We start from the raw sequence: 27,208 nt of genomic DNA on the forward strand, positions 1-27,208 counted from the left end.
ATATGTGGCTAATCACTTCGTTCACATTTAATCTCCCCGTTTTATTTAGCACACATTTTTCAAGCCAAATTGCTGTTTAGAGGATTCCCTACGTAGTTCTCTAAACTCTCCGGAACTTCATCTAATTTGAACTATTTGCATAACTTAACACTTGATATCCTTTCACACCGACAGTTTTCGACTTTCAAACGGTGGACACCATCATCTCCTAAGTCCTAACTTACCTTTCTACTAAAAAATAACATATTAATATAGTTAATTAGGAGATATACCTTGTTTAATGAGTTCTTCAAATCAAATTGCATGGCTACATATTATCTTATGAAAAAGCAATATATCTTGTCATATTTTTCTTTTTCCTTCTTTTCTCTTTTTCTCTTCGAAAATTCAGAACGTGTGTCTAACAGAAATCTTTTGCCAGTCATAAAAAGAGTGTCCTACGATATCTTTGAAAGGTAAACAAACTTCGCCTTTTACATATTTTCAATAATAAATTGATTTAGTGGATTAAACAAATATTTACTAAAGGGAGCCTTCATTTGGGCCGGTTAACAGCTATTCTCATATTTACTTCAGCTTTGGCACTCACCCGAAGTTACAAATGAAGTATTAGCTAGTGGGTGTGTTGAGCCAGGATCCATCTAAGATGTATTTGTTATGAACTGTTTATGAATATACCCATGTTTCAGAATTAGCATAGAAGACCATAATGATGCATAAAAGAAAGAACCTAACCATCCTTAAAAAGATGCTGTTTCAAATCGTTTTCCATACATTGGGTATGACTTGGAGAGTTTGGACGCACAGAAAGGAAAACTGGCCAAAACTAGGTGATGTAAACAACCAACAACTTGGCTGGAAAAGTGAGGAAATTTCTGCCTTGATTAGACAAACAACCAGTTGGTGCGCAATTAATTTATTAATGGTGAAACACTCTAGCTGGTCTAGCCTAATACAGATGGGAGAATATATATAAACCTTTATTTTAACTTAAATACAGTTGTTGATGTGACCGCAGGTCTAACCGCTGGTTACGATGATGTTATATCAAATATGTTCGAGCAACCAAATCTCTTTTTTGTTTTCTTAGTTTTAATGGAACTGGTGTACCTGTAACGTGTCCATTTGCATTTTACTACATAGATTAAAATTTACGGTTACAAACACTTACTTCAGGACAGCTTGCAGTCCTATAACATCGGACATGACAGGATGAAAAAGTGCGAACTATTGAACCGAAAGCTCATTTGTTGCCTAATTTACTTTCTAGTTGGAAGCAAACGGATAATCGAAAAGTTAATAACACGGTTTTTATTACAGCATTACCGATACAAGTTTATCCAAAATTTTAAACAATGGATAATATTGACAGCTAGACTTTTCTTCCACTAAGGCATTGACTATGCACCTTCTAGTCCTATATATACACTGGCTATCTCTTTGATTTTCCTCAGCATCATTTCATTATCTTGACTTATTTCCAACAGTCTTGTTATAAGAAAGAAGAAGAAGAAGAAACAGAGTGAGTTTGAGTTTTACAAAGAGAAAGCATAACTCAGTAGCCTGAGAGAGAGAGAGAGAGAGCTTTAAGTTATTAACAATGGCAGGTGGAGCGTTTGTCTCTGCAAGAACCGGGAAAGAATATCCCGGAAAAATTACTCTCTATGTTTTTCTCACTTGTATTGTTGCCGCTTGCGGTGGTCTCATATTCGGATATGATATTGGTATTTCTGGTGAGTTATTATAGCTGGCTAATGTGTTTTATAGATCTATACTTTTCGTTCTTGATTTTGATTAATTAGTTCTTGATCTGATTTAAAAGTACTGATCATGATTATTTGTGATCTGGTGTTTTTTTTTTTTACAGGTGGAGTTACTGCTATGACTCCATTTCTGCAGAAATTTTTCCCGAAAGTTTACAGACAAGAAAGCGGTGCTGATTCAACCAACCAATACTGTAAATTTGATAGTATTCCATTGACGTTATTTACATCATCTTTGTATCTAGCGGCTCTGGTAGCTTCATTTTTTGCCTCAGCTGTAACAAAGATTTTTGGACGTAAGGTTTCCATGTTTGTTGGAGGTATAGTTTTTCTTGGTGGTGCTGCCATTAATGGTGCTGCTCAGAATGTTGCTATGCTTATTATCGGTCGTATTATGCTTGGTATTGGTGTTGGTTTCTCTAATCAGGTATACAAACTAATCAATTTTTTCTCATTGTGTATGATTTTGGTATATTCTTTATCATACTATGATCATTTATTTTATGTGTTTTTGTCCTTCTAATTTCGTTGGTTTTATTCGTTTCTGGGTTTTTGAATTTTCTTGATTCTTCAAATTTGTCTTGGCCTTTGTTTTCTTGTTCTTCTAGATCTGTTTGATTTTGATGATCCCTAATTCTAGCCATCCATAATTAATTATTTTGATTATTTTTAAACAATGATTTTTTAATACGAATTTAGCCTTCGAAATTTCCATTTGTTTGTTTCCTCATTATGAGATTGGAGTTCAGAAATCTCTGCTGCTTCTCTGCAGTCTATAATGTGTGTTTATTACCATGTCAGAGTCAGACGATTCAGACAACACTCCCTCTAAAAATTTTGTTTTGTGGTTGAAGATCTATCCGTTTTCCCTCCGTTACCAACCAGATTTCTCCTTGAGAGAAAGTGGATGAATTTGATCTAATTATCCAACGGTCACTTATGTAGCTTTGTTTTGGACTACAAAATATGAACATCTCAATCTTTTGCTAAAAGGAAGAATATTTGATTGCCATTTTTTACGACAATTATTTTTGAATATTTTTATTGTTTTGTATTTTTCCTGCAAAAAGTCCAAAGTCGTCGTTTTCTTTTTTTATTTTTGTTGCATGTATCTCTATTGGTCCCATTTCAATTTTCAACTCAAGTAGTCCATACCATGACGTTTGCAATTACAATAATTATTTATTTATTTACAAAAATTGTTTTTTATTTTGCAAACATATTACCCAATTCTCAGATAAAATTACAGGATCTGACCTTAGTATGTTTTGGTTTATGATTTACAGTCTGTGCCATTATACCTGTCTGAAATGGCACCATACAAATTCAGAGGAGCACTTAACATTTGCTTTCAACTGATGATCACAATTGGAATTCTATGCGCCAATCTAGTAAATTACGGTACAGACAAGATTGAGAGTGGTCAAGGATGGAGGGTGAGTTTAGGTTTAGCCGGTGTACCGGCACTTATAATCACAGTTGGTGCTTTATTTCTCCCTGACACTCCAAACTCCATCATTGGCCGTAACAAACCAGAAGAAGCCAGGAAACATCTTCAACGTATTCGTGGCCCAGTAAACATTGATGAGGAATTTAATGATTTAGTTGCCGCTAGTGATGAATCTAAGATGGTTGAAAACCCATGGAGGAACTTATTGCAGAGAAGATACAGACCTCACTTATGTATGGCCATACTTATCCCATTCTTCCAGCAACTTACTGGTATTAATGTGGTTATGTTTTATGCACCTGTTCTCTTCAAGACTATTGGTTTTGGCAACAATGCTTCGCTTATGTCCGCTGTCATCACTGGTTTGGTGAATGTCTTTGCCACATTCGCTGCAATCTTTATTGTGGATAAAAAGGGAAGAAGGTTTCTGTTTCTGGAGGGTGGTTGCCAAATGTTTATTTTTCAGGTAAATATTGTTCCTTAATTCGTAAATGATTGTGCATTTTTGCTTACATTTGGATTGATCGAAATTGATTTTGATTATGCAGGTTCTTGTTGGTGTTTTGATTTGGATTAAATTTGGGACTGATGGTATTGCAGTAATTCCCAAAGGGTATGCCATTCTTGTTGTGTTCTGCATCTGTATGTTCGTGGCCGGATTTGCTTGGTCATGGGGTCCTCTAGGATGGTTAGTCCCCAGTGAAATATTCCCACTGGAGATTAGATCAGCAGCTCAAAGTATTAATGTGTCAGTGAACATGTTGTTCACATTCATTATTGCTCAAGTTTTTCTAAGCATGTTATGTCATATGAAGTTCGGATTATTCTTCTTCTTTGGTGGTTTCGTGTTCATCATGACCATATTCGTCTACTTCTTTGTACCCGAGACCAAGGGGATTCCGATTGAAGAAATGTCTCAAGTGTGGAAACAACACTGGTACTGGGGAAAATTTATTCCTGAAGATGGTCATGTGGAGATGGCGAAGCCTGCAAAAACGGTGGCTTAATCAAGAATGAGTAACACGATTATAGTAGCCAAGAAACAAGATGGGACTTCATTTTCTTTGGTTTCATCTTCATTTTATTTAGTTTATCATATTTGAAACGCAGTAGTTGGTTATGGGTTTCTCTAGTTTAGTATTTGAATAGCTTCCTTGTTATTTCATTTTAGTAGTCTCATATAGATATTCCAAATCTGTCAATAGCTTTACATATTTGTGATGTGTTATGGTACAAAATATATTCACATTTTAATTCAACTCTTGTTACATTTACTTTCTCGTCTTAATTCAGAATGCCTATCTTTATTTTCCCAGCACTTACTATTCAGAATGCCATTTTTTAAACCCCTAAAATTCATTGAAGCTTGCAGGTCCGTGGAATCACTCTCCTAGGTAACTAAAAGACTTGTGAAACTGTATTTATTCACCTTAAACCAAAGATGAAGGCTGTGAAACTGTATTTATTCACCTTAAACCAAAGATGAAGGCTGATAGAATTGGCCTTAATATTATCCGAAAAGGGACATCTTATCTCCTTTTTTGTGATGGAAAATCCATTTAATCCATGTCCAAGTGATTGGAAATCATTCTACTCTTGTTACCAGTTTTACAAAATTAGTTAAGCTCTCGGGTTTTCACATGGTTCCTGATGTGCGAGCTTTGTAGCTTTTGCTAGGGGTTTCTATAGGTTATAGCATCAATCCTCACCATGCTGTTAGTGGAGTCCGCAAGTGGGCAAATTGTTTTTTAGTAGCATTATGGCCAAAGATGCTCCTATTTTTATACTCACACTTGCGCTATACTGTCACTTGTTTTGAAGAATCCCAGAATAATTTCGACTATCGTGTACGAAGACCGTGCATATAAATCATCTTAAGATGGAAGCAACGTACTCTCCTTGAATTACAGTGAGATTAAGAGAGAATCTCAATGACAAATGACAGAGCAAGTGGAATGAATGGATTGATTAGAAACTGGTATTAAGGAAACTACATGTCTATTATATATCAACTAGTAACCAATTGGATTGTAAAATAAATCTTTGCTGCCGCTGAATCGTTTCTATGACGCATTTGCCATGATAAAGCAAAGAAAAAGGGACACGGTATTGGAACCCGTGACAACAACAAATACATGATCTTTTGTTCTTATCACCCAAAATTCTTTAGGATTTTCTTGGTTTGTAATTCTCTAAACTTCATTTCCAAGAATCTTCGAATACATTTCTTTCTTTTTTAATCTTACATGATCTTATCTGTTCAGTTGTTCTTCTTTTTTGTGATTGAGAACAATGAGAAGATAACTTAACTATGATGGGCAGATATGCTTAGAATCCACACAACATTCTCACTCGCTATTTTTTATAATAAATTGTCCCTTTCATATCAGTGTTGCCCACCTCTTTGTTTCTCTGATTGTCAATTTTTCATTTCCTTCCCGTTTGTTTGTTTTCCTTATAGCTTTATTAGTTATCTAATACCTACGAAATTACAATCAGCTAACAAAACTAGTCAAATAAAATCAAGGTGACCAAACATGTGGTATAAAAAATCCAGTCATATTATTTTTAATAAATGAAAATCATTTAATTAAAAAGTGACACAAAAACCCCAGGTCAAATAATAATGTGTAAATTTAGTTTTTATTACTTTAAAAAAAGCCAAACATATCCTTTTTACCTTGTCTTCTTCTTCTTCTCTCCTTTCTTTTTCCTATTTCTGCGATCTTCATCTCCCAACCACCATTAACACCAGCAGCAACAAATATCTCTCCATGAACACCACCGCAACACCTCCGTCACCACCAGCAACAACACCTCCGTCACCACCAACATCAAACCAACCGATGTGTCCAGATCCGCCACCAACAGAACCTCCGTCTCCTCCATTAACACCATCATCACCTTCTTCTTCCCCGTCTACTGATTTTCCATCAACAACACCGCCTCCTCTTATTTTTGTTTTTCCCACCAGTACATCAGATCCGCCACCAACACTACTTCTACCTCCTCCTTTTATCATCTAAAACCACCACCAATACCTTCAAATCGGCCACCAACAACACCTCATCTACAATCAACACCAGTACTTGCAGATCCGCTCCCAACAGCACCTCCGCCTCCTCGTTCAATCCTCTACAATCACCACCACCACCTTATGATGTTTTAATCACCAACAAATGATGATACATCTTCATAGTCGAAATCAATATTGTATTGGGAAATGACAGATTTATGATGAAACCAAAATTGGTTTCATCAAATTCTGACAGTTTTGGTTGGTGAAAACAGTAAACTAATGATGAAACCAAAGATTTTAATTTGGTTTCATCATAAACTTGCATATTTTCTGTCATGAAACCAAAGATTTTAATGATGAAAATTAAGTTTATGATGAAACCAAATTGTGGTTTCACCTGATTTTTGTCTAGTTTATTCGGTCTGACTTGGAAGACGGCGTGTTTGGTTTCATCATTGAAGTTATGTTGGTGAAATGACAATATGTGGTTTCGATTATATGTACAATGGTGGTTTTGATTATATGTGTGTATGAATTGGGAGAATGTGTATAGAAGGGTCTGGTACTAGTACTCCAGGTATTGATGAAGAAGTTCTGTTGGTAGTGGTGGCCTTAACTGAAGTTATGGAAGTGATAAAGAATGGATTAACTGAGTAAGGGTGGTGCTAATGCAATGAGAGGTGTAGTTGAGCTTCAGGTGTTGCATAAAGGACTAGTATGTGTTACAATTAAAGAGGTGTATGTCTGGATTGTTAAAAGTGTAATGAATTGGCTGAAGTTGATGAAACCTAATTAGGTTTCATCGTATTTTTTTCATTTTGTTGAATATTAATATCTGTGAAGCCAATTTTTGATGGTGGGATACAGGTGGATTATTTTTTGTTCAAACTGGTTGTAGTTGAGGGGGTAATGGTAGTGGTGATTGTGGTGTTGGTGGTTGTGGCAGCGATGGGGGTGGTGCAGTTGACGGTGGTGGTAGGTTTCATCTTATTGTAGATTGTTTTTTGTTGAAAGTAGTCTTAGTTAAGGAGGTATTGGTAGTGGTGGTTGTGGTGATTATGGTTGTGGTGGCGATGGGAGCGGTGCAGTTGACGGTGGTGGAAGGTTTCATCTTATTGTGTTTCATTTTTTCTTCTTCTTCTTTCTCCTTTCTTTTATGATGAAACCAAAATTGGTTTCATCTTATTTTGGTGAAACCAATTTTTGGTTTCATCATTTTTCTGGTGGTGGCGCGGTGGTGGTCGGTGGAGGCGGCGGTGGTCGGTGGCGGTGGCAGTCGGTGGCGGCGGCAACGACGGGCGGTGGTGGTTGCTCGGTGGTGGTGTTGCTGGTGGTGGGTTGTTGTTCGTGGTGATAATATAATAAAATTTAAAGGTGGGATTGATTTTTGTTTTTGTTGGGGTGATTTAAATAGTAGAAGGGTAATATAGACAGTTTATGTTAAATGGGGTTTTTGTGAACATTTTGTTTTGGTGGAGTTTTTGTGCATGGATGTGACACCTTTGGAATTATAACTCGCGGACCAATCAGCTAATAGGAAAACGAAGAATATTTTAACAAGTAAGAATAACAAAAATCAAATTATTAATTGATACATGGAAACGACAATAGGAGTATAAGACCAGAAACAAGAATGGACTGGTTTCGGTCCCATTATTGGACCAACCGAAAATTGGGCTGGTCAATCATTTGATCTTCAAAAACAAAACTTAATATTCGATCCTAAAAGCAGGTCTTGGTTGTTTTTTTGAGGTTTGAATCCCATCTGATAGCAAAATGGTGGAAGTAAAACGCCTAGTCTTGGCTTTTCATGTGGATAGCCAGCCAATTTAAACCAAAAGGTTATCCTTGCTATTGATTTAAACCAATTTCTACATTTTTTTTTCTCCATGTTTCCTCTCCTATGTTCTTTTCTAAAATAAAATATCAGGACCACTAAAATATTATAGCAATATTATGTTGGAAAATGGGCACACAGAGGATGAATTCAGAGAACAAAAGAAAAAATATGTTGTATCACTGGAGCTTCAAGGCCTTGCGATTCTTTTCAACAATTATTTCGACCTTTTCCAAATAATTGGCGAGTACAATCGGTCACCGAAATATTACTTTCAGGATACAATGAAGCCCTAACAACGTTGTTGGATTCAAAGGTTGTACTCCCTTGACCCAACCAAGAACATACATTAATTGATTCTGAAGATGCTTAGAGAGAAAGAGATTTTTGATGATTTAAATGGGAGAAAGCCTTCGCTAGTTTTAGTGTATTATATTAACTTTGTCAATTACTTTATTAGGAAAATTAAAAATTGATGGATCATTTGATGATCCTAAAACCATTGCTTAGTGCGGTGTTGTTAAATTGTTTGGTGTTTTCTGTAACAACCCAAACATGGCCATTTAACTTACTTATGAAGACCCTTGGAGACTGGATGGATCTATTGTGGATCCTAATATCTATGTTATGTGCAGTTATGTTAGATTGTTTCATTTTGTTTTTGACAACCTAAGCATAGCCATTTAACCTCGATCTCTACTTGTTTGGTTTCTTTGGTTATAATGGTGGAATACTGTGAACTGACGATAGATCCAAGAATCAATGGTGTTAGAGCACTGCTCGGTCGAACTCGCAAGCGTTGATATCTCAAACTTGTTTGTCAAGTTTAGTTGCCAAAACTATAAGTCTTGATTTCTAGTCTACTTATAGCTAAGTATCGGATTAGGATAGAAAGTATAGTTGAGCATTAGACTTCACGGCGTTCATTGATTGAAGACGAAGAACTACTAAGGGGAGCCTGTGGAACTTCATCAACAAAAGGTATGTGGAAACTTGAACTCATCTATCACTCAAAAGTCTATCTACGCTATCTCCTATTTGATACAAAAGTCGTATAGCTATATAGACTTCAATTATGCACATTTGATATTTCGAGCTGAGTTTAACTCGCTTACATATTTCTCGAAATATGTGTTGGTAAGCTTTCGCTTTAACCAAGTTCATCTTATATTCTTGACGAAAGTCAAAAGATGATCATGTGAAAATCACCTGGTAACATCTTACATGATTTGTGTGAGACAGTCATTTTATGTAGACTCGAAATGTTTAGTATTGATCATTCGATCACTTGAAAATTGCTTTGAGCCTAATAGTTTGTGTGAGACAGCTATTGTCGTCTTCCAAGAATGTTTTAATGGTTGAAATCAGAGTTTAAAACAATTGGATATAAGCACAGTATGCGTACTTGCATATGTGTAATCCAAGTCCGAGAACCATGTATGCATACTCGTATGCGTATTGATTAGTTTCGTAGAGGTCCGGGAACTAAGTACGCATACCGGTACACGTACTGGCGTGAGGTTCAAGTTCCGGGACTTTACTGAGTTTGGTGGTATGCGTACCCGTTCGTATACTTGCGAACCCAAACTTAGTCCGGCCACTAAGATATGCATACCCGTTTTCATACTTGAGTGGATTACGTTCTAAAATCGGTTTGTTCATGAACTAATACATTTATATAATAAGGAGTGCAATCTTTTACAAACCGTGTCTATAATGTTCATGACTTGATTCGAGTGAATCAAAATCGATTTTGCTTCAATTGTGTCTTGTATACTTCTATAAGAATATAAACAATTGAACAACTCCAGAACTAGTTTCATTTGAGTCATTTGAACTAGTTATGGTTAAGGTGAATATGGTTGATATGAAAGTGTTCATATGGCTAACTTCGGTTAACTATTGTTGAGCCAACAAAGGTGTACACGTTTAGGTACGGTTATTCATATCTAAATGAAGTCACTTTTGTTTTGTGTGTAACAAGCTAAGTTCGATCTAACGGTTGAAAGATATTAGCTTGAGTCTAATCAGGTTTTCATCTAACAGTGAATATTGAGTGCTTTGTTACCAAGGTCACATTAATTGCAAACCCTTATTTGAAGACTATATAAAGGAGAACTCTAGCAACTTGGAAGCCTAATCCCCACAACTCATGTGTGATACTAGTTGCGACTAGAGACGATTCTCCTTTAACCTTAGGGTTTTCCAAAACCAGGTTAACGACTTGAAGAATTCATTGGGATTGTGAAGCCAGACCCAACTATTTTCTCTGTAGTTGCGTATTCTGATCTTGTTGTGTTTCTATCGTGATTGAGTACTATATTCTCTAAGATTTGCTCGAGATTTAATATCCGATAGGCAAGATAAAAAGTAGTCACAAACATCTTCGTCTCATCGTTTGTGATTCCACAATATCTTGTTTCGCTACGATACGATTTAGATTATTGTGAGGTGATTGATAATACTAGGTTGTTCTTCGGGAATATAAGTCCGGTACATCAATTGGTTCCTGTTTACCTTGATTTATCAAAAGACGGAACAAAACTCATAGATTTATCTGTGAGAGATAGATTTATCTATTCAATAGACTTTTCTGTGTGAGACAGATTGGTTTATCAAGTCTTCAACTTTGGGTCATAGTAACTCTTAGTTGTGGGTGACATCAGTTAGGGGAATCAAGTGCGTAGAGTCCTGCTGGGATTCATAGACGTAAGGAGCGCAACTGTACCTTGGTCAGTGTCAGATTGGTTAGGGGTCAACTACATTTCAGTCCGAAGTTAACTTGGAGTAGGCTAGTGTCTGTAGCGGCTTAATACAGTGTGGTGTTCAAATCTGGACTAGGTCCCGGGGGTTTTCTGCATTTGCGGTTTCATCGTTAACAAAACTTCTGGTGTCTGTGTTATTTCTTTTCCGCATTATATTTGTTTATATAATTGAAATATCACAGGTTGTGCGTAAGCTCAATCAATTGTGAATCTAACCTTTGGTTGTTGATTAAATTAATTGACACTTGGATATTGGTTTTTGATACCGTACAAGTTATTTCTTATATTCAATCAGGCTCGCAAATTCCTATTTGTTTGATTGCAGATTGAATTGAGAAATTGAGAAATAACTCTTTGATATACTTTTCTTAAGATTGATCCTGACTATCTAGTTGGTTCTCTTGAAAGTATACTGGACTTAGTCCATACAGATTGCTAAGCGAAATATTGGTGTGGTTGTTAGACCCCCGTTTTTTCAAATAGTAGTGAAAATGGGTGGGGTGTGTGTGTGTGTGTGTGTGTGGGGGGGGGGGGTCTAACAACCACACCCAACAATTCGTTTGGCAATCTGAGAGGACTTACTCCAATACACTTTCTAGAGAATCAACTAGACAGTCAGACTCAATCTAGAATAAAGTATATCAAAGAGTTTAATATCTCTAACTCTTAATTCAATCTGCAATCAGCAAATAGAAATATGCGAGCCTGATTGAATATAAGAGGAGTTACTTGAACGGTACCAAAGACCAATGTTCAAGTGTCAATCAATGTAAATCAACAACCAAAGGTTCGATATTCTAATTGATTGATCTTAACGCACAATTTGTGATATTTCAATTATATAACAAAATATAATGCGGAAAAGAAATAACACAGACACCAGAATTTTGTTAACGAGGAAACCGCAAATGCAGAAAACCCCCGGGACCTAGTCCAGGTTGAACACCACACTGTGTTAAGCCGCTACAGACACTAGCCTACTACCAATTAACTTCAGACTGGACTGTAGTTGAACCCTAATCAATCTCACATTGCTTCAAGGTATAGTTGTGCTCCTTACATCTCTGATCCCAGCAGGATACTACACACTTGATTCCCTTAGCTGATCTCACCCACAACTAAGAGTTGCTACGACCCAAAGTCGAAGATTTGATAGACAAATCTGTCTCACACAAAAAAGTCTATAGGATTGAATAAATCCGTCTCCCACATAAATACCCAAGAGTTTTTGTTCCGTATTTTGATAAATCAAGGTGAACAGGAACCAATTGATAAACCAGACTTATATTCCCGAAGAACAACCTAGTATTATCTATCACCTCACAATAAACTTAATCGACTAGCGAAACAAGTTATTGTGGAATCACAAACGATGAGACGAAGTTTATTTGTGATTACTTTTCTATCTTGCCTATCGGAGATATAAAATCTCGAGCCAATTATTTCAATTGCACTCAACATGATAGAAACAAAAAGATCAGATCACACAACTACAAGAGAAGTAGTATCGGTCTGGCTTCACAATCCCAATGAAATCTTCAAGTCGTTAACCTACATGGTCTCGAGAAGAAACCTAAGGTTAAAGGAGAATCGACTCTAGTTATGCAACTAGTAACACACAAGAGGTGTGGGGATTAATTTTCGCAGTTGCTAGAGTTCTTCTTTATATATTTTTCAAATCAGGCTTTGCAATCTAAGTTACCTTGGTAACAAAGCATTCAATATTCACCGTTAGATGAAAAACGTGATTCATCCAAGCTAATATCTTCCAATCGTTAGATCGAACTTAGATTGTTGCACACAAATGAAATGTACCCTCATTTAGGTTTATGTAACCGTACCTAAACGTGTACACCAGGTTGGTTCACAAATAGTTAACCGAGGTTAGCTATATGATTACTCTCATATCAACCTTATTCATCTTAACCATAACTAGTTCAAATGACTCAAATGAAACTAGTTAAAGAGTTGTTAAATTGTTTAGAAAACACAATTGAAACCAAATCGGTTTGATTCACTTGAATCAATCATAGACATTATATCCACGGTTTGCAAAGATTGCATTCCTTATGATTTAAATGTTTAAGTCCATGAACTGACCGATTTAACAAAGTAACCAGCTTAATTATGCGTACAGGTATGCGTACTTAAGCAACCGGTTTTTAGAGTTTGTAAAATTTCCAAACTCAGCAGAAATTTTCGGTTCGAAAACTTCCGCCAGTATGCGTACAGGTACGCATACTTAAGGTGACTAGTTTAGGAGTTTGTAATTCCCAAACTCAGCAGATATTTTCGATTCGAAAACTTCCGCCAGTATACGTACGTGTACGCATACTTAACCTGTCTCCTTCACCAATTTCGTACACACACATATGCATACTATTGGCTTCCGGTTTATGGATTTATAAACTAATGTGCGAACACACTATATATGCTTATATCCAAAGATGGTTACATCATAAACTCTTTATTTCAATCATTGAAACATTCTTCTATAATGACAATAGCCGTTTTCACACAATATTAGCATCAAAGCAATTTTCAAGATATTGAAATAATCATTATCGAAACATTCCAAGCCTACATCAAATGATTGTATCACACAAACCATGTAAGATGTTAATCGACAATTTTCTCATGATATCAAATGAACTTGGTCGAAGCGAAAGCTTACCAACACATATTTCGAGAAATATGTAAGCGAGATATACTCAGCTCGAAATCTCAAATGTGTATAAAGAAAACTATATCGTAACACGACTTATGTCTCAATATAAGAGATAGTAGAAATAGACTTTCCAAATGATAGATGAGTTCAAGTCTCCACATACCTTTTGTCGAAGAAGTTCCACAAGCTCCCCTTAGTAGTTCTTCGTCTTCAAGAGATGAACGTCGAGAGATCTAAGCTCAACTACACTATCTATGTCCTAGTCCGAGACATCTATAAATAGGCTAGAAATCCAGACTTATTTGATCACTAACATTGACAAACATGTTTGAGATAGCAACGCATGCGAATTCGACCGAACAATGCTCTAACAGTTAGTACACAAAACCGTCTTTCAATCTTAAAAACCATCCCTGTAAAAGCGCGTTTCAATTCTAATGAATGAGGTGCACCTCTTTCTTCACAATGTGGGCAACCGGCTAGGCTACTATTTAGTTCATAGAAAGAAAATAATTTTTAAGAAGCCACCATCTCAATCACCTAACTATTATCAAATTTTAAACCAGAAATTAAGCTTATATTGCCTTCATATATATATCGTCTCACTTAATTTCCTTTTCTGCTGGATCACCTTGAAAAAGGTAAAAAATGCTTCCGACAGAGCCTGTATTAAAGCATCTCCAATGGCTTGCCGTCATTCCAATGTAGAAGCAATCCAGATATATCTGTACAAGAAATATGGAGTGAATTTATCTTGGTTCGAGGAAAATAAGTAAAATCATCTCCCACGGATCCCAAATTATTATTTATTCTAAAATTAGTCGTTTAGGTGTATATATTCTATAAATAGGATCTCATTTGTCAATATTATTTTAAAGTAAAAATATGTGAATAATTAAATAAAAAGATTTTTCAAGTTTTTTTCTGCAACTTAATTTCTCTTTATTTCTGATATCTTCCCAATTAAATCGGCATAATAGTTAACTCAAAAATATAGTCTTTTTTAAATTGAGAGTCCTTGGGGGAAACTAATTATACCGAACTTATGATTATCTATATAGCAATCATAACCGGTTAAAAAGATTAAAACTTAAAAAAAAAACTTATCTTGAGATCAGGTAAAGAAAAAGCGTCACGATTTCGGGTGACGTTAAATTGATGGGATAATTGGTGTTTAGTACTCAGGTTTAGACCAGCACTAGGTTTTGGTCTAATATTTGTCCAACGTTAGGATTTGGTACCTGGACTGAACGTTGACTCTCATTTACTAGGTTCAATGTTGATTTATGTTTTAAAATTATTAAATAGATTAAAACCTAAAGTTTACAATTAAATAAAGATGAAATTAAACACGAATTTACTACTGTAGCCTAACATTTTTAGATCATAGTTTCTTCTTCTCATCCTTCTTCACAGCGCGACCACCACCTCGTTTCTTCTTCACAACACGACCACCACCTCACTTTCTCTGTCTCTTTTTTTCCGCACCACTTCAACTGGTGTAAAACTACTCCTCCATAATCACCACCACCAGTTTGAACAAATCAACAATTGAGGTTTTGATTCAGTGAAATTTGGTTTTCGATTTAGCGACATTGGGTTTTAAATTGATTCATAAATTGGGGGTCTGATTTGATTCGAGAAAATGAGGTTTTGATTGATTCAGCACTTGGGGTTTCCATTTAAGGAAATTGAGGGTTTGTTTGATTCAGAATTTTGGGTTTAGTGTTCTAATAACCTTGCTTCTGCTCGCCGCTGGCGCACCTCTCCTAACTATTGGCGATTTGTTGTCAGATTCAATAGGCGGAAAAGAAACTGAGATAGCTGGGGGCTTTGTTGGTGAGGAAGGAGATTTCTAGTGAAATTGGGGTTTGATTTAATCGGTAAATTAGGGTTCTGTTTAATTCAACAATTCAGGGTTTGTTTGATTAAAAAAATTAGGGGTTTGCTACTGAGAATTCGAGTTTTGTAGGGAAGACATATGACATACACGAATTCGATTATTTGATTTTAAAGAATAACAAAGAGTTCTTGTGGTTGATGCCGAAAAAATGTATGGAGAAATAAGGTAGAAAGAGATGATGCCGGCTGGGTCTTAAAGGAGAAACATATGTGAAAAAAAGATGACCCAATTCAATTGAGTTTTGAAATTGAATGATTTTGTAAGAAAGGATTTGAGTTGATTTTAAAATCGGCAATCACAGATCGAAATTGACTAGATTTATTGAAGTTTTTGGGTTAGAAATGGATTTGGTGAATATGTAAAGCTACTGTTGTTAGCTGAGAACTTATAAGGAAGAAATTCATAAAGTTATTGTATTGTTTCTGGAGCTAGAGCCCGTGACAATAACTTGTTGGGTGAGTTCGTCTTGCAAAGGAATTCGTCCAGCACCTCTTGGTGTTCCTAAATTCACAATATGTTTTCATATGAACGAAGATGTTTATATTGAATGTGTATGCTGGAGGAGAAGACAATAGTATTGGTGTTTGTCGAGGATTTCAGAAGTTGAAGAAGTGACTTGTTGTTGGAAGATATTAGGTGTTGCAGCTGTTGTAGAAGACGAAGATTGAGTTGGGCATGGAGGAGGAGGAAGAAGAGTTAAGAGTTAGGGTTAATTGGTCCCTTACATCCGAGCCGTAGACTAATTGTTTTTGTATCCCACCGTTGGATATTAGATCCATTTCAGGGCTAGACTTGTAAATTCAGTATTTTTACAATTTTTTATTTTACAAAATTAATTAAAGTCAGGTCACAAACAGTCAACGTAGGTCAACGTCCAGTCCAGGTACCAAACCCTAACGTTGGACAAATGTTAGACCAAAGCCTAGTGTCGGTCTAAATCTGAGTACTGAACACCAATTATCCCTAAATTGATTCTTCGGAGCCAAGAAGAAGAGAACATGACTGATGATTGAATTTTGTTTGAATAAATTTTAAGCATAATATTTTAAATTGAAATAACGACTCAAACGCCTTACATCCTTTAGGAGATCATTTGAAAAAATGTGACCAGAATTATAGGAGGTTCACATTCTTCTGTTGGAAATACTCTTTAGTATAACCTATGCAACTATTTAATCTCTTTCACCAAAATCATTTTTTTTATATGCTTTCATAGTTGTTAGGGCATTACTCGGTAGGATCACTGGGCGTTGGTATGTTAGGTTCAGCAGCTAAATTCACCATTGAATTGGTTACTAAACTCAACATCGTTAGGTTAAATTTAGAATATAGAAATGTTGAAGACAAAACTCTACTTACTCATTGGAGACTCGAAGAAGAACTAAACAACATGCGAAAACATAATCCTTCCAACTGAGGTTAGTAACTACTGAATGATAGTTTCTTTTCTATCTAGTTTTCACAGTCTTATTCATTGAAAACATAACATGCGAAGTTTGTTTACATGGATTTAATATAAGGTGTTTTAAAACATTGCTTGGTCGAGCTCGCGAGTTTTGTTATCTCAAGATTGTTATCAATGTTAGATGCACACAACTATATCTTGATTTCTATTCTATTAAAGTCAAGTACCGGACTAGGATTAGAGTATGGTAGTTGAGTATAATACATCATTGAATAAACCTCGAAGATTGAAGGCTGAAGAACAAACAAAGACTTTCAACAACAAAGAGGTATGTGAAGACTGGCATATCCTATTTACTCATGGTATATAACATTTTATATTATGAGACTATCTTGTGTGATTATAGTAGATTTAATATTGTAAAAAAAAAAAAATTTGGAGTTCAAGCTTGTCTTGGTTAAACGTTCGAAATATTATTCAAGCAAGGATATTCATAGATCCTAAGAAATATTAGTTACAACAATTTATTGTTCACGAGTTATTTTTGTTTCAAGTTTATCATTTGGAAATTTTCCAAGCAACAGTGCGTACTGTCTATGGATATTGGAAATGTTTCAAATCGAATTATGAGAGAAATATAATTGTTTGGCGCAAGGTACACATACTCGTATCTATTACCTAGTCAGTTTGAATTCCGCGAACTGAATAGGTTTGCAAACCCTTTACACCTGATTTTGCGAATGGGGGTAAGTTTGTAAACCTCTACGAACTCTCTTGCATGACTTTATTCACTTTTTCTACAACTCTTGTAGACACTTCTAAGGAAACTATTTTCACAAAATCACTTGTGATTGTCGATTGTTGTTTATTCTTAGGTGTTGTTGAATACCGCAAAGTGCTTGTAATTTCAAAGGCATACTTGCCGCTATGAACTATCATTGTGCACAATTTCGAAACCCTGGACCATGGTGCATATATTTTTGCGTAATTTAAAGGAGAAATTTTCCCATGGTTATATGAATTACTAATAATAATTTCATTTAAACTTAGAAAGTGTTTACTTGAATCTCAAGCTAACATTAGGTTGAATTTAAAGTTATCTGTAGCCTTGAAAATCTATAAATAAGGAATGTTGCAACACGATTTCTTAATCTTTGGCACTGTTCTGTCTTAGTTACAATTATAGAGTCGTACTATATAACCTAGGTTTGTTTACAAAACTATACTCTAGGTTACGATTTTGAAGACTTCACTTAAGGATTCGTGAAGCCAGGTAAGACTATCTGTTAGAGCATTGCTCGGTCGAACTCGCAAGCGTTGCTATCTGAAGCTTGTTTGTCAAGTTTAGGTGATCAAAACTATAAGTCTTGATTCTAGTCTACTTATAGATATGTCTCGGATTAGGATAGAATGTGTAGTTGAGCTTTAGACTTCACGACGTTCATCAATTGAAGATGAAGATCTACTGAGGAGAGCTTGGAGGAACTTCATCAACAAAAGGTATGTGGAGACTAAAACTTATCTATCACTCAAAAGTCTATTATATTCTATCTCATAATGAGACTAAATCGTATAGCTATGTAGACTTTATCTTATACACATTTGATATTTCGAGCTGAGTTTCACTCGGTTATCTATTTCTCGAAATATGTGTTGGAAGCTTTTTTCTTTAGCTACGTGCATCATATTCTTGACGAGTTTAGTTGGAAACAATTTATTTGTTGGAAACTAAATAATAAGTCAAAAGATGGTCATGTGAAAATCGCCTTGAAGCATCTTTCATGATTCGTGTGAGACAATTATTTGATGTCGACTCGGAAAGTTTCGTATTGATCATTCAATCACTTGAAAATTACTTATAAGCTAATAGTTTGTGTGAGACAACTATTGTCGTCTTCTAAGGATGTTTCAATGATTGAAATGGGAGTTTAGAACAAATTAACCTATATTTGGATACATCATAGTATGCATACCAGTATGCAAACTGTTATGGTATAATTCAGGTCCAGAAATATTGTTTGCATACCAGTATGCGAACGGTTTAACTGCTAAAGTCCGGGAACCAAGTATGCATACCAGTATGTGAACGGTTCTACCTGAGTTAAGGTCCGGGACAGCAGTATGCATACCGGTTTACAAACTGCTGGAGAAGACCAAAGTCCGGAAGCTATAGTTTGTGTACCGTTTGCAAACTTAGTGGTTAAAGTTCTGAAATCGGTTAAATATGTCTTCATACTCATGAAAAAATACATTTATGAATTAAGGAATGCAATCTTTGCAAACGGGGGATTAATGTTCATGAATTGATTCTCATGAATCAATCCGATTTTGATTCAATAGGTTCATATATATTTCTGTGAAATAGTGAACAATTGAACAACTCTATTTGAAACAAAATTAGGTTCAATTGATTATCTTTCATGTTTGATTGATCATCATAGTTGATCTAGAAGTGCTAGATGAATGTGGCTAAGACAAGAGTGTTCAAATGGCTAATTTCGGTTAATTATTACTGAGCCAACTCAATATACACGCTTAGGTACGGTTACCCATATCTGTTAGAGCATTGCTCGGTCGAACTCGCATGCGTTTCTATCTAAAGCATGTTTGTCAATATTAGTGATCAAAACTATATATCTTGATTTCTACTTTACTTATCACTAAGTCTCGGTCTAGGATAGTTAGGATAGTTGAGCTCCAGACTCCATGGAGATTATCTTGCAAAGATGAAGAACTACTCAAGGAACCAGTGGAACTTCATCCGACCAAAAGGTATGTGGAGACTTGAACTCATCTTGTCACTCAAAGGTCTATCTACTCTATCTCCTACTCTTGTGACAAAAGTCGTATAAGTATGATAGTTTTCATACATACACATTTGTTATTTCGAGCTGAGTTTACTTGCCTATCTTTTTATCGAAATACGTGTTGGTAAGCTTTTGCTTTAACCATCTTCATCTTTACCCGTGATGAAAGTCATGATGAGTTTTCAATCTTGAAAATAGAGTTGATGATGATAGTCGATTCTTTATGTCTAACGACTGTTATAACATTATAGAAGAATGTTTCAACGATTGAAATCTAGAGTTGAGAATATGTAACCACCTATGGATACAAGCATATAGGGTGTTCGCAAATTAGTGTATAAATCCATGTGCCAGACACCAAGTGCGTGCATATGTGTGTATGCAGTATTGGTGAAGGAGACAGGTTGGGTACGCGTACCGGAGGATATTCACGTCCGTGAAATTCTGTTGAGTTTGAAGTTTACGAACTCAAAAACCAGTCATCTTAGGTACGGGTACCCGTACACGTACTGGCAGAACTTTTTCACCCGAAAAAGTCTGCTGAGTTTGGAAACTAAACCCAACTCAAAATCCGGTAGCTAAGGTTCGCATACCCGTACGCATACCCAAGCTAGTTATTTCTCAAATCGGTAGTTCATGGACTTAAAACAATAAATTATAAGGAATGCAATCTTTGCAAACCGTGGGTATATTGTTCATGAATTGATTCAAATGAATCAAACCGATTTTGTTTTAATTGTGTCTATGTATAAAGACCTAAGCAATTGAACAACTCTTGAACTAGTTCTTATGAGTCACTTGAACTAGTTATGAGAAAGATGAATACGGTTAATATGAAAGCACTCATATGGCTAACCATTGGTCAACCATTTGTGAACCAACCAATGTACACGTTTAGGTACGGCTACTCAAACCTAAATGAATACATTTCATTTGTGTGTGACAAGCTAAGTTTCGATCTAATGTTTGAAAGATATTAGCTTGGATAAATAAGGTTTTTCATCTAACGGTGATTATTGAATGTTTTGTTACCAAGGTAACTTAGATTGCAAAGCCTGATTTGAAAACGATATAAGGAGACGTCTAGAAACTGTGCAAAACTAATCCACACACCTCCTGTGTGATACTAGTTGGTTTGTTAGAGTCGATTCTCCTTTAATCGTAGGTTTCTTATCGAGACCCTGTCGATTAACGACTGAAAGACTTCATTGGGATTGTGAAGCCAGACGAAACTACTTTTCTTGTAGTTGAGCGATCTGATCTTGTCATTTTCTATCGTACGAGTTTAATTGAATAATTGACTTGATATTATATCTCCGATAGGGAAATATAAAAATAAATCACAAACATCTTCGTCTCATCGTTTGTGATTCCACAATATCTAGTTTCGCTACCATACGATTTAGATTATTGTGAGGTGATTGATAATACTAGGATGTTCTTCGGGAATATAAGTCTGGTTTACCAATTGGTTCTTGTTCACCTTGATTTTTATCATAAGACATGACAAATCTTTTAGGTTTATCTGTGGGAGACAGATTTATCTATCCTTGTAGACTTTTCTGTGTGATACAGATTTGTTTATTAAAGTCTTCGACTTTGGGTCGTAGAAACTCTAGGTTGTGGGTGAGATCAGCTAAGGGAATCAAGTGCTTAGTATCCTGATGGGATCAGAGACGTAAGGAGCGCAACTGTACCTTGAATCAGTGTGAGATTGATTAGGGTTCAACTGCAGTCCAGACAGAAGTTAGTTTGTAGTAGGCTAGTGTCTGTAACTGCTTAATACAATGTGGTGTTCAATCTGGACTAGGTCCCGGGGTTTTTCTGCATTTGCGGTTTCCTCGTTAACAAAATTTCTGGTGTCTTTGTTATTTCTATTCCGCATTATATTTTGTTATATAATTGAAATATCACAGGTTGTACGTTTGTATCGATCAATTGTGAAATCCAACCTTTGGTTGTTGATTGGATATTGGTCTTTGGTACCATCCAAGTTTATCTCACTTGTATTTAATCGAGACTCGCAGATTGCTTGAGTAATATTTAAATCAAAAGATAGAGATATTAACTCCTTGATATACTTTTTATTAAGATTGAGTTTGACTGTCTAGTTGATTCTCTTAAAAATATATTAGAATTAGTCCATACAGATTGCTAACCGAAATATTGGGTGAGGTTGTTAGACCCCCGCTTTTTCAATTGGTATCAGAGCAGGCAAACACGTTCAAGACCTCAAAAGTTTGTGTTGTAGCGATCTGACTCTATGGACAGAGGTGGTATCTCTATTAACGTACCACCAGTCTTCGATGGCTCTAATTACTTATGGTGGAAAATTACTATGCGAGCGTTTCTTCAAGCGCGTGATTTTCAATCATGGGTATATGTTGTTAATGGCTATGATGCTCCCGTTGTTGCAGTAGGTAACGTTAATGTTCCAAAAAATATTGGCGAATACGATGCTGCTGAGATACTTGCTGCAAAGAAAAACTCCGATGGTTTGAATGCCATCATACATGCCATTACCCTAAATCTTCAGCACCATGTGTCAAATTGCACTAGGCCTAAAGATGCGTGGGATATCTTAGAAACCGTATTCGAAGGAAATACCGGTGAAAAGGAAGCTAGGCTTCAAAACCTTAATTCCGATTGGGAAAACCTTCGTATGGCAGATGAGAATTCATTTGATGAGTTTAATCACAAAGTGTCTGAAATTGTTAATGCATCTTTTGCATTGGGTAAGACTATTCCTGAAAAGGACATTGTGATGAAAATTCTCAGATCGCCCATCTAGATACGATTCTAAGAAGCATGCCATCGTTGAGGGAAATAACCTTGATAACCTCTCCAGAAGTACACTGGTTGGGAAGCTTAAGATATTTGATCACGAACACTCGTCCAAATCTAAGGATTTGCGTTCAAAGCACTGAAAGACACAAAATTACTTGATAAAAGTAAAAATGTGTATATCTCTGACGATGATCACTCTGGGACAGATTCATCAGATGAAGATCTTGACAAATCAGTCTCGATGATCACAAGACAGTTTAGATATCTTCTGTTGAAGAGAAGTAAACGGTTATCCAGAGATAAGCCAAAAGCACCAGTCAAACCTCATAATCGCATTCCTCCCAAAAACAGGGACACAGATGAGACTGATGACGAGGATATGCCTCAGTGCTTTAAGTGTAAAAGATTTGGTCATTTTTCTAACGAGTGCCCAAATCGTAGAAAATACACTGGGAACAAAGGTCTTGCTGCGACACTTGACGAGATGTCTGACAATTATGATTCTGATGAAGACAAGAAATCAAGTGTTGCTCATTGATTTTGATAATTGTATCAATACATACATCAATCTTGATAATCTTTTAGAAGAGATCCCAATCAAGATGAAAGAATCAATTGACCCATCTTTTGGAAACTCTTTGCTTAATGTTTCAGGATCTACTTTGTGCCTAGCAGCTTGCGTTTCAAAGGCCCCTGAACCATCCTTTGCGTTGACATGCTCCTATTGTTCTCTCAAGGGTCATGAATTTTCAAAGTGTTTCAAGTACAAACACAAGATGAGATATGTTAACAAGCTTCAACGAAGAGCAGATCGTCTAGCCAATAAGCTTAAACTCGTGGAGAAAACAGTTAAGGTATGTAATCTTGTCCTCTTCGAAAAGACTAGTTTCCAAGGAAAGATATAGACCATTAGAAAGGAAAACCTGGTCTAAACATGCGGAAAGGCAGAGCTCCATTGATTCCGTACAAAAGGGTCATGGTGGACAAATCATTGTTCACCATAGCACAACCTGATTGTGTTGTTTTTGTGCATCTTGTCTCATTTGCTTGGTCAAAAGAGACAAGATTTTGCACACCTCAGGCTTTAAAATATAAATATATATATATATATATATATATATATATATATATATATATTTTTAGTTTTGAGTTGTTTTGGCCTTAAAATTTCTTCATATCACTATTGATATTGGAAGGGACCGATTTGCCAAAAGAAGAGGGTTATTATCGACAATTCTGCTCTTTATAGGGTTGTGAGTTGGACGTGTACGAACCTGTTTAAAGGTTTCGAATCCCTACATTCCTTTTTCCTTCTCTGATATTCTTTATATCTTAAGACTGCTTGTTGAAGTTGAATTGTGAATTCTTCTAACACAACCGTGCTTTCATGGATACTCCAAGCATCATGTCTTCAGATGGAAAAGATATCAATATGATTGTTAAGCCATCAATCACCAAGGAAAAATAAAAATCTCTGGTGTCTCCATCCTTGAAAAGAAAAAGAAGGAATGTGAGGAAGCCAAGGGTAGTTCCTTCTAACTCTCAGAAATTCTCTGATGTTCTTGATGAGTTGAAAGAGACAAGAAAGAGATTCGACAAATAAAGGCCTGTGTGTTAAGATCTTTGGAAATTCAGAAGGCCCTGGTTCGACATCTTCAGACAAGACGGTTTGTTGGTATTGACTCTTTCCTCCATGAACCCTATGTTCCAATGGCTATTGACGACAAGGAGTTCGGGAACAATACAGAATTTCTCAAAGATATCAATGTCTAGAAAGTCTTCTTATGAGAATTTATTTCTTATATTTTAGGAATAATAACTAGAGTTTGGAATAGCCATTATTGTGAGTACACATAGCTATGTCCATCGTTTTTTCATCTTTGTTTTTTAGGTTTATTTATTTAAATTCTGAAAATTGTTTGGAAGATGATTTTTGCAGTATTAATCTTTATGGTTTTATATATTGCAATAGGTTATTGGATATGTGTGTTTGCGTCTGTGAACTATTATTGTCCCATATGATGTCAAAAGTTATCTCTTTTATATGTCGATATGCGAGTATTGATACAAGATCGATGAACTTTTGACAAAAAAAAGTTAAGCCTATTATGTCAATTATTGATGGAAGATAGGTTAAAATCTTTTGTTTACAAGGATTATGTCTATTGTATGTCATTGTGCAAATAGTGATGGAAAATAGAATGAATCCTTGTATATGCCGCAGTATTGATCATTCCCTGATCCATATTTTATGTGTATACTGCATTGCTCCATAAGTTTTTCTTGTGTTGAGCATAAGAAGATTGAGTTAATCATTCTTTTATGGTGAACTTAGTCGTAGCTCCGTAAGCTCTCTTATGTCGAGCATTTCTAACTAGATTAATCATAGATTCGTTTGTGGTTATTTTGGTTGTATATTCCAATTAAATTAATCAAGGGTTCTCTTGTGGTTAGTTTAATTGAGAATAAATTGGTCCAGATGAAAAATTGGTCACCCACCATCTATATGTCATACCTGGAGCCAAGATGATCAAGCAATCTCCGAGGCAATTCAGGCACGAGGCAGAAGAGCAAATCAAGACTGAGATTCAGAAGTTGCTTGTTGCTGGCTTCATTAAGCTCATCCATCATCTGACCTGGTTGACTAATGTGGTCCCAGTGAAAAGAAAAACGGACATATCAGGTGATGCGTGGATTTCAGAGACTTGAACAAATGCTTCCCCAAAGACGATTTTCCTCTACCTAACATTGACATGTTAGTAGACTCCATCAGCGGACACGACATATTCTTATTCATGGATGGATATAGCGGGTACAATCAGATAAGGATGTACGAGCATGACGCAAGTAAGACAACTTTTCGAACTCCTCTAGGAATTTTTTATTATACTGTAATGCCATTTGGTTTAAAGAATGCCGGTGCAACATATCAACGCTCTATGACGACAATCTTCCACTGGAGCCGATACCTCAAGGGAGCAGCCTCAAGAAGATAACGATGTCCGCGCATCATGTCGAGAAAGATCCGGGCGAATCACTCTATCAGACGATGGTGCATGTCTATCGTGCTATGTTGGAGAATCTGCGCTTTTGGTCATCCACTGGACTTCGTGAATCCGTTGAACACTCATCTACAACAGCATCTGCCCTGCTAGGAAGAACCAGCAAGAGGAAAGCCACCGAGATACAACATCCTGCGCGTCCAAAATTTCCAACTTCAACTCTAGTACCACATGCACGACTGCCACAATGATGAAACAACGTCCAAGATATTCCGTATCTGGATCGACGGTAACTACGTCAATGAGAGACGCTTTCAGAATTTGTCTCCCGTGGAAGAAGTAGTTTCATTACCAAAGGAGATTGCACCTGGGACTTAAGAGGTACATACAAATCCTCCATGTCAAGAGCTTCATCATATTTGCAGAACCTATTAGTTAAGTCATTCGCATGAAGGAACTTCCCTACTCCTCAAAGACACGATCCAAAGATGATAATGGCAAAGGAGTATGACTGGGGACTGCTTAGCACTGCCCATCTCAAAGATGGTGAATTTAGAGAGATATAAGCACGCTATCATTATGATTCCAAGATGTCCAAAGACGAGGATATACTCAAGTGAGCAGACGTAAATACGGCTTCATGAACCTAACGTGACAACATCTATCAAGTCGAAATCTCAGTGGATACTCGTGGGCAGGGGACTTTCTCCCTCTTCTATATTTCATGAAGAAACATCAAGAAAGCCATCGGTTGCAGCTTCTCCCTCTAATAATGATACGATATCTACCATTGTATGAAGGGTGCCAAGTTCGTGCAAGTTTCCACCACGCCTCTTCCTGCCAGTCTCTTCTGATCACAGCTGCTGCCAAGAACCGTTGTTGCTCGTCGATTGATACCATCCAGAGCTTCACCATATCAACGACCACTATGTGCAAAAGGTAATCTAAAAACTTCTACATATTTTTACCCATGGAGAAGTAATATGATTACTAGTACGAAGGATGGATGGCGATACCTTCATTATGGTAGACCCATCGGGCATACAAGGTAGAGCCACGTAGACCACGCTTGGGGACTGAGGCCCAGCATGAAATTCCTTCGCCGTCAGTCAAGAACTTCTTCAACACAAGAGAGATGGTCAATCAAGAAGTATGTAATTCTCAAGGGGAAACCAAACTGAAGAAGAGGCCGCTTCAACGCTCCCCCACTCCAGAAGCTGCTTCAACGCTCTCCGGGACCTGCTCGCTCCAGAAGCTGCTTCAACGCTCTCTGGGGACTGCTCGCTCCAGAAGCTGCTTCAACGCTCTCCGGGACCTGCTCGCTCCAGAAGCTGCTTCAACGCTCTTTGCAGGACCCACATTCATATTTGAGCACACAAGGTTCAGTTTTGAGCAAAGCAAGCACGCGGTGGGTCCTACATTCGAGTGAAGCAGGCAGCAAGGCCTGTGTTTGGTCAAGATAACAGGGTCGGTGTTTGGTCGAAGTAGCAAGGATGACACTCGAGCAAGCACATCAACCGTGCGGGCAAAGCAGGCACATGACATGGACGACGTTTGAAACATGTACATGGTGGACCCATGTTTGATCGAAGCATGCACAACAGCCCATGTTTGAAGCAAGCATGCTCACATCGGGTCCCACGTTCGACCAAAGAATGCACGCAATGGACCCACGTTTAACCGAAGCAGGCACAACAATCCCACGTTCGATCAAGCAGGCGCATGATGAGTCCCACGGTTGAGAAGTAGGCGGGCCCACATGCCTATCAAACATGTGCAACAGGGTGACGTTTGGTCGAAGC

The 27,208-nt window shown here is 36.7% G+C and overlaps 1 protein-coding gene across 1 annotated transcript; it reads left to right on the plus strand.

The window, feature by feature from the left end:
• Nucleotides 1-1,450: 1,450 nt before the first annotated feature.
• LOC113317945 (sugar transport protein MST3-like) lies at nucleotides 1,451-4,487 on the plus strand. Its single transcript, XM_026566054.1, has 4 exons — nucleotides 1,451-1,733; nucleotides 1,868-2,190; nucleotides 3,050-3,679; nucleotides 3,762-4,487. The coding sequence occupies exons 1-4, from the start codon at nucleotides 1,601-1,603 to the stop codon at nucleotides 4,218-4,220; spliced, it is 1,545 nt and encodes a 514-aa protein (XP_026421839.1). The 5' UTR covers nucleotides 1,451-1,600; the 3' UTR covers nucleotides 4,221-4,487.
• Nucleotides 4,488-27,208: the final 22,721 nt, after the last annotated feature.

This window comes from Papaver somniferum, chromosome 10 (assembly GCF_003573695.1).
Source record: "Papaver somniferum cultivar HN1 chromosome 10, ASM357369v1, whole genome shotgun sequence".
Classification (NCBI taxonomy): domain Eukaryota; kingdom Viridiplantae; phylum Streptophyta; class Magnoliopsida; order Ranunculales; family Papaveraceae; genus Papaver; species Papaver somniferum.